Raw genomic sequence first — 15,327 nt, 5'->3', positions numbered from 1 at the left:
GGTGTAGTCCTTAGTGGAATGCTGAATACAACAGGTGTAGTCCTTAGTGGAATGCTGAATACAACAGGTGTAGTCCTTACAGTGAAATGCTGAATACAACAGGTGTAGTCCTTAGTGGAATGCTGAATACAACAGGTGTAGTCCTTACAGTGGAATGCTGAATACAACAGGTGTAGTCCTTACAGTGGAATGCTGAATACAACAGGTGTAGTCCTTACAGTGGAATGCTGAATACAACAGGTGTAGTCCTTAGTGGAATGCTGAATACAACAGGTGTAGTCCTTAGTGGAATGCTGAATACAACAGGTGTAGTCCTTACAGTGAAATGCTGAATACAACAGGTGTAGTCCTTAGTGGAATGCTGAATACAACAGGTGTAGTCCTTACAGTGGAATGCTGAATACAACAGGTGTAGTCCTTACAGTGGAATGCTGAATACAACAGGTGTAGTCCTTACAGTGGAATGCTGAATACAACAGGTGTAGTCCTTACAGTGGAATGCTGAATACAACAGGTGTAGTCCTTACAGTGGAATGCTGAATACAACAGGTGTAGTCCTTACAGTGGAATGCTGAATACAACAGGTGTAGTCCTTACAGTGGAATGCTAAATTACAAGCCCTTAATTAACCAACAATGCACCTTTAAGAAAAATACCCCCAAAAATAAGAAATAAAAGTAACAAATAATTAAAGAGCAACAGTAAAATAATAATAGCGAGACTATATACAGGGGGTATTGGTACAGAGTCAATGTGGAGGCTATATACAGGGGGTATTGGTACAGAGTCAATGTGGAGGCTTTATACAGGGGGTATTGGTACAGAGTCAATGTGGAGGCTTTATACAGGGGGTACCGGTACAGAGTCAATGTGGAGGCTATATACAGAGTCAATGTGGAGGCTATATACAGGGGGTATTGGTACAGAGTCAATGTGGAGGCTTTATACAGGGGGTTCCGGTACAGAGTCAATGTGGAGGCTATATAGAGGGGGTACCGGTACAGAGTCAATGTGGAGGCTATATACAGGGGGTATTGGTACAGAGTCAATGTGGAGGCTTTATACAGGGGGTTCCGGTACAGAGTCAATGTGGAGGCTATATACAGGGGGTACCGGTACAGAGTCAATGTGGAGGCTATATACAGAGTCAATGTGGAGGCTATATACAGGGGGTATTGGTACAGAGTCAATGTGGAGGCTTTATACAGGGGGTTCCGGTACAGAGTCAATGTGGAGGCTATATACAGGGGGTACCGGTACAGAGTCAATGTGGAGGCTATATACAGAGTCAATGTGGAGACTATATACAGGGGGTACCGGTACAGAGTCAATGTGGAGGCTATATACAGGAGGTACCGGTACAGAGTCAATGTGGAGGCTATATACAGGGGGTACCGGTACAGAGTTAATGTGGAGGCTATATACAGGGGGTACCAGTACAGAGTCAATGTGGAGGCTATATACAGGGGGTACCAGTACAGAGTCAATGTGGAGGCTATATACAGGGGGTACCGGTACAGAGTCAATGTGGAGGCTATATACAGGAGGTACCGGTACAGAGTCAATGTGGAGGCTATATACAGGGGGTACCGGTACAGAGTCAATGTGGAGGCTATATACAGGGGGTACCAGTACAGAGTCAATGTGGAGGCTATATACAGGGGGTACCGGTACAGAGTCAATGTGGAGGCTATATACAGGGGGTACCAGTACAGAGTCAATGTGGAGGCTATATACAGGGGGTACCGGTACAGAGTCAATGTGGAGGCTATATACAGGGGGTACCGGTACAGAGTCAATGTGGAGGCTATATACAGGGGGTACCGGTACAGAGTCAATGTGGAGGCTATATACAGGGGGTACCGGTACAGAGTCAATGTGGAGGCTATATACAGGGGGTACTGGTACAGAGTCAATGTGGAGGCTATATACAGGGGGTACCAGTACAGAGTCAATGTGGAGGCTATATACAGGGGGTACCAGTACAGAGTCAATGTGGAGGCTATATACAGGGGGTACCAGTACAGAGTCAATGTGGAGGCTATATACAGGGGGTACCAGTACAGAGTCAATGTGGAGGCTATATACAGGGGGTACCGGTACAGAGTCAATGTGGAGGCTATATACAGGGGGTACCGGTACAGAGTCAATGTGGAGGCTATATACAGGGGGTACCGGTACAGAGTCAATGTGGAGGCTATATACAGGGGGTACCGGTACAGAGTCAATGTGGAGGCTATATACAGGGGGTACCGGTACAGAGTCAATGTGGAGGCTATATACAGGGGGTACCGGTTAGTCGAGGTAATATGTACATATGGGTAGACTTATTAAAGTGACTTTTGCATATATATATTTGATTGTTCAGTAGTCTTTTGGCTTGGGGGTAGATGCTATTTAGAAGCCTCTTGGACCTAGACTTTGCGCTCCGGTACCACTTGCCATGCGGTAGCAGAGAGAACAGTCTATGACTGGGGTGGATGGAGTCTTTGACAACTTGTAGGGCTTTCCTCTGACACCGCCTGGTATTGAGGTCCTGGACGGCAGGAAGCCCTGGTGATGTACTGGGCTGGGCCATGTTGGACCATGTTAGTTTGTTGGTGATGTGTAAACCAAGGAACTTGAAGCTCTCAACCTGCTCCACTACAACACCTTAGCGTCCCACCTGGCCAACATCCGGTGAAATTGCAGTGCGCGAAATTCAAACTACAGAATTATAAATATTTAACTTTCATAAAAACACAAGTGTAATACATCAAAATAAAGCTTAACTTCTTGTTAATCCAGCCGCTGTGTCAGATTTCAAAAGGCTTTACGGCGAAAGCAAACCATGCGATTATCTGAGGACAGCACCACACATACAAACACATGAAAAACATATTTCAACCAGGCAGGTGCGACACGAAAGTCTGAAATAGCAATATAAGAAATGCCTTACCTTTGATCTTCTTCTGTTGGCACTCCAAAATGTCCCAGTTACATCACAAATGGTCCTTTTGTCCTACTTTATATCCATAAAAACTCAGTTTAGCCGGCGCGCTTCAGTCAATAATCCACCCAGTTTCCCTCCATCAAAATGCATACAAAAGGAATCCCAAACGTTACTAATAAACTTTTCCAAACAAGTTAAACAACGTTTATAATCAAACCTTAGGTACCCTAATTTAAGACGGAGACTCGTTATTGTCTTTACCAGAGAAAAATACAAAAGAACGCGCTCTCTTCCACGCGCTTGGAAACACTACAGCCAAAATGGGAGCCACCTAGAAAAACTACAATTTCTAGCTCATTTTTCAAAAACCATCTGAAACTCTAAAGACTTGACATCTAGTGGAAGCCCTAGGAACAGAAACCTGGGAGGACTTATAATTAAAGTGATAGCCATGGAAAATAAAGTAAGGCTGAATTATGTTCTGTTATACTTACAGACATAATTTTAACAGTTTTAGAGACTTAGTTTTAGAGTGTTTTCTATAGAAATCTACCAATTATATGCATATCCTAGCTTCTGGGTCTGAGTAACAGGCTGTTTACTTTGGGCACGCTTTTCATCCGGACGTCAAAATACTGCCCCCTACCCAAGAGAGGTTAAAGTACAAGACAGCTTTGTGACATCTAATGAACTTTGTTGGTCAAGATGTGATGGTATCTGTACTGATGGCACAAAAGCCATGACAGGGAGACATAGTGGAGTGGTATTAACCTGTGGTGAGTTATTCAACATTTTTGATGAACAAATAAGGTTTTATATTTAAGATGGCTATAAAGAGCAAAATTATTGATTTTTGATAAAAGACAGTACTGTGCAGCCATCTTCATCGACCTGGCCAAGGCTTTCGACTCTGTCAATCACCATATTCTTATCGGCAGACTCAGTAGCCTCGGTTTTTCTCATGACTGCCTTGCCTGGTTCACCATTCATTCCAGTCATTGGCAGCAGAGAACTGGAAGGAAAGGGGGTCAAAGTGGGTGTTCGCTTTGGGGGTGACCAGTGAGCTATACCTGCTGGAGCGTGTGCTACGAATGGGTGTTGTTATGGTGACCATTGAGCTGAGATAAGGCTGAGCTTTACCTAGCAAAGACTTATAGATGACTTGGAGCCAGTGGGTCTGGCGACGAATATGTAGCGAGGGCCAGCCGACGAGAGCATGCAGGTCGCAGTGGTGGGTGGCACATGGGGCTTTGGTGACAAAACGGATGGCACTGTGATAGACTGCATCCAGTTTGCTGAGTAGAGTATTGGAGGCTATTTTGTAAAATACATTGCCGAAGTCGAGGATCGGTAGGATGGTCAGTTTTACGAGGGTATGTTTGGCAGCGTGAGTGAAGAAGGCTTTGTTGCGAAATAGGAAGCCGATTCTAGATTTAATTTTGGATATAAGTCTGGAAGGAGAGTTTACAGTCTAGCCAGACACCTTGGTATTTGTAGTTGTCCACATATTTTAAGTCAGAATCATTCAGACTAGGGATGCTAGGCGGGCGTGCAGATGCAGGCAGCGATCGGTTGAAGAGCATGCATGCATGCATAGTAGATGTGGTCGTCCTCGGTGTGTAGAGATGCTGTTTGGCTACATAGTAGATGTAGTCGCCCCGTAGTGTAGAGATGATGTTTGGCTACATAGTAGATGTAGTCGTCCCCGTAGTGTAGAGATGCTGTTTGGCTACATAGTAGATGTGGTCGACCTCGGTGTGTAGAGATGCTGTTTGGCTACATAGTAGATGTAGTCGTCCCCGTAGTGTAGAGATGCTGTTTGGCTACATAGTAGATGTAGTCCTCCCCGTAGTGTAGAGATGCTGTTTCTCTACATAGTAGATGTAGTCATCCCCGTAGTGTAGAGATGCTGTTTGGCTACATAGTAGATGTAGTGTAGAGATGCTGTTTGGCTACATAGTAGATGTAGTCGTCCCCGTAGTGTAGAGATGCTGTTTCTCTACATAGTAGATGTAGTCGTCCCCGTAGTGTAGAGATGCTGTTTGGCTACATAGTAGATGTAGTCATCCCCGTAGTGTAGAGATGCTGTTTGGCTACATAGTAGATGTGGTCGTCCCCGTAGTGTAGAGATGCTGTTTGGCTACATAGTAGATGTAGTCGTCCCCGTAGTGTAGAGATGCTGTTTGGCTACATAGTAGATGGAGTCGTCCCCGTAGTGTAGAGATGCTGTTTGGCTACATAGTAGATGTAGTCGTCCCCGTAGTGTAGAGATGCTGTTTGGCTACATAGTAGATGTAGTGTAGAGATGCTGTTTGGCTACATAGTAGATGTAGTCGTCCCCATAGTGTAGAGATGCTGTTTGGCTACATAGTAGATGTAGTCGTCCCCGTAGTGTAGAGATGCTGTTTGGCTACGTAGTAGATGTAGTCGTCCCCGTAGTGTAGAGATGCTGTTTGGCTACATAGTAGATGTAGTCGTCCCCGTAGTGTAGAGATGCTGTTTGGCTACATAGTAGATGTAGTCGTCCCCGTAGTGTAGAGATGCTGTTTCTCTACATAGTAGATGTAGTCGTCCCCGTAGTGTAGAGATGCTGTTTCTCTACATAGTAGATGTAGTCGTCCCCGTAGTGTAGAGATGCTGTTTGGCTACATAGTAGATGGAGTCGTCCCCGTAGTGTAGAGATGCTGTTTGGCTACATAGTAGATGTAGTCGTCCCCGTAGTGTAGAGATGCTGTTTGGCTACATAGTAGATGTAGTGTAGAGATGCTGTTTGGCTACATAGTAGATGTAGTCGTCCCCATAGTGTAGAGATGCTGTTTGGCTACATAGTAGATGTAGTCGTCCCCGTAGTGTAGAGATGCTGTTTGGCTACGTAGTAGATGTAGTCGTCCCCGTAGTGTAGAGATGCTGTTTGGCTACATAGTAGATGTAGTCGTCCCCGTAGTGTAGAGATGCGGTTTGGCTACATAGTAGATGTAGTCATCCCCGAAGTGTAGAAGGTGCTATTTGGCTACGTAGTAGTTGTAGTGTAGAGATGCTGTTTGGCTACATAGTAGATGTAGTCGTCCCCGTAGTGTAGAGATGCTGTTTGGCTACATAGTAGATGTAGTCGTCCCCGTAGTGTAGAGATGCTGTTTGGCTACATAGTAGATGTAGTCGTCCCCGTAGTGTAGAGATGCTGTTTGGCTACATAGTAGATGTAGTCGTCCCCGTAGTGTAGAGATGCTGTTTCTCTACATAGTAGATGTAGTCGTCCCCGTAGTGTAGAGATGCTGTTTGGCTACATAGTAGATGTAGTCGTCCCCGTAGTGTAGAGATGCTGTTTGGCTACATAGTAGATGTGGTCGTCCCCGTAGTGTAGAGATGCTGTTTGGCTACATAGTAGATGTAGTGTAGAGATGCTGTTTGGCTACATAGTAGATGTAGTCGTCCCCGTAGTGTAGAGATGCTGTTTGGCTACATAGTAGATGTGGTCGTCCCCGTAGTGTAGAGATGCTGTTTGGCTACATAGTAGATGTAGTGTAGAGATGCTGTTTGGCTACATAGTAGATGTAGTCGTCCCCGTAGTGTAGAGATGCTGTTTGGCTACATAGTAGATGTGGTCGTCCCCGTAGTGTAGAGATGCTGTTTGGCTACATAGTAGATGTAGTCGTCCCCGTAGTGTAGAGATGCTGATTGGCTACATAGTAGATGTAGTCGTCCCCGTAGTGTAGAGATGCTGTTTGGCTACATAGTAGATGTAGTCGTCCCCGTAGTGTAGAGATGCTGATTGGCTACCTAGTAGATGTAGTCGTCCCCGTAGTGTAGAGATGCTGTTTGGCTACATAGTAGATGTGGTCGTCCCCGTAGTGTAGAGATGCTGTTTGGCTACATAGTAGATGTGGTCGTCCCCGTAGTGTAGAGATGCTGTTTGGCTACATAGTAGATGTAGTCGTCCCCGTAGTGTAGAGATGCTGTTTGGCTACATAGTAGATGTGGTCGTCCCCGTAGTGTAGAGATGCTGTTTGGCTACATAGTAGATGTAGTGTAGAGATGCTGTTTGGCTACATAGTAGATGTAGTCGTCCCCGTAGTGTAGAGATGCTGTTTGGCTACATAGTAGATGTGGTCGTCCCCGTAGTGTAGAGATGCTGTTTGGCTACATAGTAGATGTAGTCGTCCCCGTAGTGTAGAGATGCTGATTGGCTACATAGTAGATGTAGTCGTCCCCGTAGTGTAGAGATGCTGTTTGGCTACATAGTAGATGTAGTCGTCCCCGTAGTGTAGAGATGCTGATTGGCTACCTAGTAGATGTAGTCGTCCCCGTAGTGTAGAGATGCTGTTTGGCTACATAGTAGATGTGGTCGTCCCCGTAGTGTAGAGATGCTGTTTGGCTACATAGTAGATGTGGTCGTCCCCGTAGTGTATAGATTAATTTCTAGTGCCCATCTCTCGATCCTCGCTGTTTGTTGGGATTTTGAAGAATAAATATTCTCTAAAGGCTTGTGATCAATTACCATTGCAAAGGCTTTGCCATAGAGAAAACATGCAACTTATTGCACGCCCAGACTACGGCTAGCATAGTACACTGGCCTGTGTGAACCATCTTTTTGCTTCTGACTCAAGATAGCCCCTAGCCTCACTGGACTAGCATCCACAATCACGTGTCTCTGCATCTTGATTGAGGTCGGCCATGTTTTGTGACCTGGCCGATGCGTTCTTCAGCGCGCTGAATGATGATTCTCGTTCATCTCTCCTTTTCTATTATGTTTTTGTGAGTCTTCTCTGCGGTTCGGATGTGGTTGCCAGATTAGGGATACATCAGCTACAGTAGTTTACTAGTCCTAAGAAGCTCCTTACTTCAGCAGCATTTGTCGGTCTGCGTGTGTTCTGCTCCGCTTCCACCTTTGACTGTGCTGCTCCGATGCCGTTCTTCGAGAGAACGCGGACCACGAACTCCATCTTCGTCAGTCGGAATCCACATTTGTCAGTGTTGAGATTGAGCCCCCTCTCCTGCAGTCGTCTCAGGACTTGACTTGGTGTAGTCGTTTGTTCTGTTCTTGTCTGTTTTTCCCAAACACAATGATATCATCTGAGATGTTGTGGACCCCATCGATGCCTTGTAGGACTTGAGGGATGATGTGTTGATATGTCTCAGGAGCAGAGGAAACACTGAAACATTAGTCTCTTGTTGCGGCACAAACCTGTGTGAGTCACATGTGGTCAGGGAACGTGACTCGAGTTTCAGTTTGATCTGATGATATCCTCACTTTAGGTCCAGTTTTGAGAAGACTGACATGTCGCCATGATGATATCCCCACTAACTGACTGGTCATTGACTAATAACTGTATTTCAGCGTCATCAGTACTGCTGGGAAGTGTGAACATGTTAACTGGCTGGTCATTGACTAATACATGTATTTCAGTGTCATCAGTACTGCTGGGAAGTGTGGCCCTCCTGACCACAATTGAAGCATTTAACATTGTGGTCATCATTAGATGTCTTGTACTATTGACCACATCTGAAGCATTTAACATTTAACACCTCCCAAGTGCAATAAAATAGCTTGTTTTTGTGCTGCATCTTTGACTCCTGAAGCAGTGATGAACAGTTTGAAACTATTCATCCATTTTGCTCATTGCAAACCAACACTGGCTGGTTAGAATGCACATCAAACGGCTGGGTTAGAATGCACATCAAACGGCTAGGTTAGAATGCACATCAAACGGCTAGGTTAGAATGCACATCAAACGGCTGGGTTAGAATGCACATCAAACGGCTGGGTTAGAATGCACATCAAACGGCTGGGTTAGAATGCACATCAAACGGCTGGTTAGAATGCACATCAAACGGCTGGGTCAGAATGCACATCAAACGGCTGGTCAGAATGCACATCAAACGGCTGGGTTAGAATGCACATCAAACGGCTGGTTAGAATGCACATCAAACTCCTGGGTTAGAATGCACATCAAACGGCTGGGTTAGAATGCACATCAAACTCCTGGGTTAGAATGCACATCAAACGGCTGGGTTAGAATGCACATCAAACGGCTGGGTTGGAATGCACATCAAAAGGCTGGGTTAGAATGCATATCAAACGGCTGGGTCGGAATGCACATCAAACGGCTGGGTTGGAATGCACATCAAAAGGTGGGAAGGTAAGAAGGTAAGAAGGTGAGCTCAGTGCCATTGTTCTTAGCTTCTTTTGCTAGGTAGCACACTTGTTTGCTGGTTAGCTGTGTTAACTGAACGGCTAGGCTAGGTCTTCGTGAAAATTCCCTTTACAAATTCACTTTTCCTGCACTCACCCAGCTTCTTGAGTGGATAAGGTTTATTTTATTTCCATATGCTCGTCGTCAGTTATAAAGTATCAACTTGACTCAGAACTCACTTTATTCTGGCTTTATTCTTGGTCCTCCATTCCTCAGGTGATTCCTAGTGCCCCGCTGGTATTGCACCACTAGGTGTCGCTAATATACTGCAGCAAGAAATCGAGTTGTGCACTGCTTTGCATGCACACCTAAAAATAGATTTTCAATAGACCTACAGCCTAATGGAGCGGAGAGGACGGCCGTTAAGTCTTCATGAACAAGAGAGCAAATTTAGTTGATGTTTTTACATTGGTTTCATCTCACTTTTGTTTATTGTTTTTGTCACTTGCCTATGGCAATGTAAACCTATGCTTCCCATGCCAATAAAGCACCTTTGAATTGAGAGAGGTTCAATGGAAGTCCACCAGAGAAAGAGACGGTCGGGGGCAGAGAGGAGGAGACACGTGATGTTGAGTGTGTGTTTAAGTGCACAGTTTCAACCGTTGGGGATCAGAAGGGAAGTCACGTGCGCAATGAGGGGGAAGAAGAGCGTGTGTGTCTAATAGGTTATTATGTGAGAAGAGAATGGGAGAGTTGGGTGAGTTGGGAGAGTTGGGAGAGCTGGAGCTCCTCCAGGGAAACCAGGAGAAACATATCTCTCTGTTAAAGAACTTTGTGTCTGGAGGAGTAGGAGGAGCTTGCCTTCTGTTCGTGGGACACCCGCTCGACACAATCAAGGTGACTTTATTTATGTACCGTTACGTCTATCGTTTTTAACCTATCTATATAGGGACATCAAACATGCTGCTGTACAGGCACTGTGGCTCTCGTCTAGTGCGCTCAGTTCAATTGTGTTTGAGAGCATTTTTATGAGTGAGTGGGAAATAATGAGTGGGAAATGGAAGTCATTGTTGCAGTTGTTTAATTATTTTTGTGTTACTACCTTCCACGAACTTGCATTTTCACCCTATAAAATGTAGTGAAATGACCCATCACTTTGACCTCAGATTGGTGATGTTACTATAGAGTTTATAGTAATATAGTTATATCACAACGACATAAAATCAATTAAAACGGATCAATATCCAGCGGTGTAAAATACTTAAGTAGTTTTTTGAGGTATCTGTACTTTACTTTACTATTTATATTTTTGACAACTTCTACTTCACTACATTCCTAAAGAAAATAATGTACTTTTTACTCCTTACATTTTCCCTGACACCCAAAAGTACTCGATACATTTTGAATGCTTAGCAGGATAGAAAATGGTCAAATTCACACACTCATTCGCATTAACTTCTGCTAACCATGTGTATGTGATTTGATTTTTATTTGTCTTATCAAAAGAACCTCCTTGGTCATTCCTACTGCCTCTGATCTGGTGGACTCACTAAACACAAATGCATTGTTTGTAAATGATGTCTGACTGTTGGAGCCCCTGGCTATCCGTAAAAAAAAAAAAAGATTGTGTCGTCTGGTTTGCTAAATATAAAGATTTTTAAATGATTCATACTTTTACTCTTGATACTTAAGAATATTTAAAACCAAGTACTTTTACTCAAGTAGTCATTTACTGGGTGACTTTCACGATTACTTGAGTCATTTTCTGATACGTTATCTTTACTTTTATTCAAGTATGACAATTGGGTTCTTTTTCCACCTCTGTCAATATCTTTGGTTTTGTACTGTTGATTCTGCCACGCACTTGGGTCCGCAGGACTTAAATGTCAAACTCTCAAATGGCACAAAAAATGTTGTGTGTTCTCTCTATAAAACTTGTTGGCCACACACCAATACATAGATTTGAATGTGAAACTATCACTTAAAGTTGCAATATGTAACTGTTTGTTGACCCGGCCAACTTCACATAGAAATACATGTAACTGAAAGATCTGTCACTCTGATTGAAAGTCTAAGATGCAGTAGATCTACTCTATGTGTTATAGATCTGTCATTATCATTGAAAGTCTAAGATGCAGTAGATCTACTCTATGTGTTATAGATCTGTCATTATCATTGAAAGTCTAAGATTCAGTAGATCTGTTCTATGTGCTCTATTTCTATGCGCCCCGTTCTTAAGTCTCGTTGTTTGGTGTATTAACTCTCAGTTTTGTTTCAAACAGCTGAAAATACTATATTGTGGGTTATTGAGAACACATTTCACAGCGGTTTAGATGTTACAATGATTCTCTACACTCTGACTGGTTGTTTTATTCAGAAAGTTCAGGCGAACTTTCCAGCTGTGTAGTTTCAGCAGTGCGTATCCCCTAACTAATCGATGAGGCCTCATGGTTTCTGGTGCTCGTATAAAGTAGTATGAGTACTATTGTTGCACATGTACATTTTATGTTTTCAATATATCACAAACTGTTTCTGCATATTGTTATTGACTTGGACACGTAAAACTGTGTTTTGACATTGGCCTATTTATCAAAACATATTGTCAACAGGAAGCAGCGACAGCAGTTTTCAACTTCAGCTTTATGAATTTTAATTTTCGGAACCCCTACCCTATAGCATATATAGAACCCCTACCCTATAGCATATATAGAACCCCTACCCTATAGCATATATAGAACCCCTACCCTATAGCATATATAGAACCCCTACCCTATAGCATATATAGAACCCCTACCCTATAGCATATATAGAACCCCTACCATATAGGACATATAGAACCCCTACCATATAGGACATATAGCACCCCTACCCTATAGCATATATAGAACCCCTACCCTATAGCATATATAGAACCCCTACCATATAGGACATATAGAACCCCTACCCTATAGCATATATAGAACCCCTACCATATAGGACATATAGCACCCCTACCCTATAGCATATATAGAACCCCTACCCTATAGCATATATAGAACCCCTACCATATAGGACATATAGCACCCCTACCATATAGCATATATAGAACCCCTACCCTATAGCATATATAGAACCCCTACCATATAGGACATATAGAACCCCTACCATATAGGATATATAGAACCCCTACCCTATAGCATATATAGAACCCCTACCCTATAGCATATATAGAACCCCTACCATATAGGACATATAGCACCCCTACCCTATAGCATATATAGAACCCCTAACATATATGATATATAGAACCCCTACCATATAGGACATATAGCACCCCTACCCTATAGCATATATAGAACCCCTACCCTATAGCATATATAGAACCCCTACCATATAGGACATATAGCACCCCTACCCTATAGCATATATAGAACCCCTACCCTATAGCATATATAGAACCCCTAACATATATGATATATAGAACCCCTACCATATAGGACATATAGCACCCCTACCCTATAGCATATATAGAACCCCTACCCTATAGCATATATAGAACCCCTACCATATAGGACATATAGAACCCCTACCCTATAGGATATATAGAACCCCTACCCTATAGCATATATAGAACCCCTACCATATAGGACATATAGCACCCCTACCCTATAGGACATATAGAACCCCTACCCTATAGCATATATAGAACCCCTACCCTATAGCATATATAGAACCCCTACCATATAGGACATATAGCACCCCTACCATATAGCATATATAGAACCCCTACCCTATAGGACATATAGCACCCCTACCCTATAGGACATATATAACCCCTACCATATAGGACATATAGCACCCCTACCCTATAGGATATATAGAACCCCTACCCTATAGCATATATAGAACCCCTACCATATAGGACATATAGCACCCCTACCATATAGCATATATAGAACCCCTACCCTATAGGACATATAGAACCCCTACCCTATTGGACATATATAACCCCAACCATATAGGACATATAGAACCCCTACCCTATAGGATATATAGAACCCCTACCCTATAGCATATATAGAACCCCTACCATATAGGACATATAGCACCCCTACCCTATAGCATATATAGAACCCCTACCCTATAGCATATATAGAACCCCTACCATATAGGACATATAGCACCCCTACCATATAGCATATATAGAACCCCTACCCTATAGCATATATAGAACCCCTACCATATAGGACATATAGCACCCCTACCATATAGCATATATAGAACCCCTACCCTATAGGACATATAGAACCCCTACCCTATAGGACATATATAACCCCTACCATATAGGACATATAGAACCCCTACCCTATAGCATATATAGAACCCCTACCCTATAGGACATATAGACCCCCTACCCTATAGGACATATAGAACCCCTACCCTATAGGACATATAGAACCCCTACCCTATAGGACATATAGAACCCCTACCCTATAGCATATATATAACCCCTACCCTATAGGACATATAGAACCCCTACCATATAGGACATATAGAACCCCTACCCTATAGGATATATAGGACCCCTACCCTATAGGACATATAGAACCCCTACCATATAGGACATATAGAACCCCTACCCTATAGGATATATAGGACCCCTACCATATAGGATATATAGAACCCCTACCCTATAGGATATATAGAACCCCTACCCTATAGGACATATAGAACCCCTACCATATAGGGCATATAGAACCCCTACCCTATAGGATATATAGGACCCCTACCCTATAGGATATATAGAACCCCTACCCTATAGGACATATAGAACCCCTACCATATAGGACATATAGAACCCCTACCATATAGGACATATAGAACCCCTACCCTATAGGACATATAGAACCCCTACCATATAGGACATATAGAACCCCTACCCTATAGCATATATATAACCCCTACCCTATAGGATATATAGAACCCCTACCCTATAGGACATATAGAACCCCTACCATATAGGACATATAGAACCCCTACCCTATAGCATATATAGAACCCCTACCCTATAGGACATATAGAAACCCTACCATATAGGACATATAGAACCCCTACCCTATAGGATATATAGGACCCCTACCCTATAGGACATATAGAACCCCTACCCTATAGGATATATAGAACCCATACCATATAGGACATATAGAACCCCTACCATATAGGACATATAGAACCCCTACCATATAGGACATATAGAACCCCTACCATATAGGACATATAGCACCCCTACCCTATAGCATATATAGAACCCCTACCCTATAGCATATATATAACCCCTACCCTATAGGACATATAGAACCCCTACCATATAGGACATATAGAACCCCTACCATATAGGACATATAGCACCCCTACCATATAGCATATATAGAACCCCTACCCTATAGCATATATAGAACCCCTACCTTATAGGACATATAGCACCCCTACCATATAGCATATATAGAACCCCTACCCTATAGCATATATAGAACCCCTACCATATAGGACATATAGAACCCCTACCCTATAGGACATATATAACCCCTACCCTATAGGACATATATAACCCCTACCCTATAGGACATATAGAACCCCTACCTTATAGGACATATAGAACCCCAACCCTATAGGACATATATAACCCCTACCCTATAGGACATATTGAACCCCTACCCTATAGGACATATAGAACCCCTACCTTATAGGATATATTTAACCCCTACCCTATAGGATATATAGAACCCCTACCCTATAGGACATATATAACCCCTACAATATAGGACATATAGAACCCCTACCCTATAGGACATATAGAACCCCTACCCTATAGGACATATAGAACCCCTACCCTATAGGACATATATAACCCCTACCATATAGGACATATAGAACCCCTACCCTATAGGACATATAGAACCCCTACCATATAGGACATATAGAACCCCTACCCTATAGGACATATAGAACCCCTACCCTATAGGACATATAGAACCCCTACCCTATAGGACATATAGAACCCCTACCATATAGGACACATAGAACCCCTACCATATAGGACATATAGAACCCCTACCCTATAGGATATATAGAACCCCTACCCTATAGCATATATAGAACCCCTACCCTATAGGACATATAGAACCCCTACCCTATAGGACATATAGAACCCCTACCATATAGGACATATAGAACCCCTACCCTATAGGATATATAGAACCCCTACCCTATAGGATATATAGAACC

General features: G+C 43.1%; 1 protein-coding gene across 3 annotated transcripts in view; it reads left to right on the top strand.

Annotated features, from left to right (window-relative positions):
• Nucleotides 1-9,493: 9,493 nt before the first annotated feature.
• Nucleotides 9,494-15,327, top strand: part of LOC109899953 (mitochondrial carnitine/acylcarnitine carrier protein) — a 38,493-nt gene continuing 32,659 nt past the window's right edge. Inside the window, exon 1 of one of the 3 annotated variants that reach the window (XM_031794916.1) lies at nt 9,494-9,960. In XM_031794916.1, the coding sequence (XP_031650776.1) occupies nt 9,808-9,960 (153 nt within the window). In that variant the 5' untranslated portion in view covers nt 9,494-9,807. The remainder of the gene's footprint in view (nt 9,961-15,327) is intronic. The other 2 variants (XM_031794915.1, XR_004203774.1) reach the window with 2 other exon arrangements.

The sequence above is a fragment of the Oncorhynchus kisutch genome, linkage group LG17, assembly GCF_002021735.2.
Source record: "Oncorhynchus kisutch isolate 150728-3 linkage group LG17, Okis_V2, whole genome shotgun sequence".
Lineage (NCBI taxonomy): Eukaryota > Metazoa > Chordata > Actinopteri > Salmoniformes > Salmonidae > Oncorhynchus > Oncorhynchus kisutch.
The sequence above is the reverse complement of the archived record's forward strand: the minus strand, read 5'-3'. Positions and strand labels throughout refer to the sequence as shown.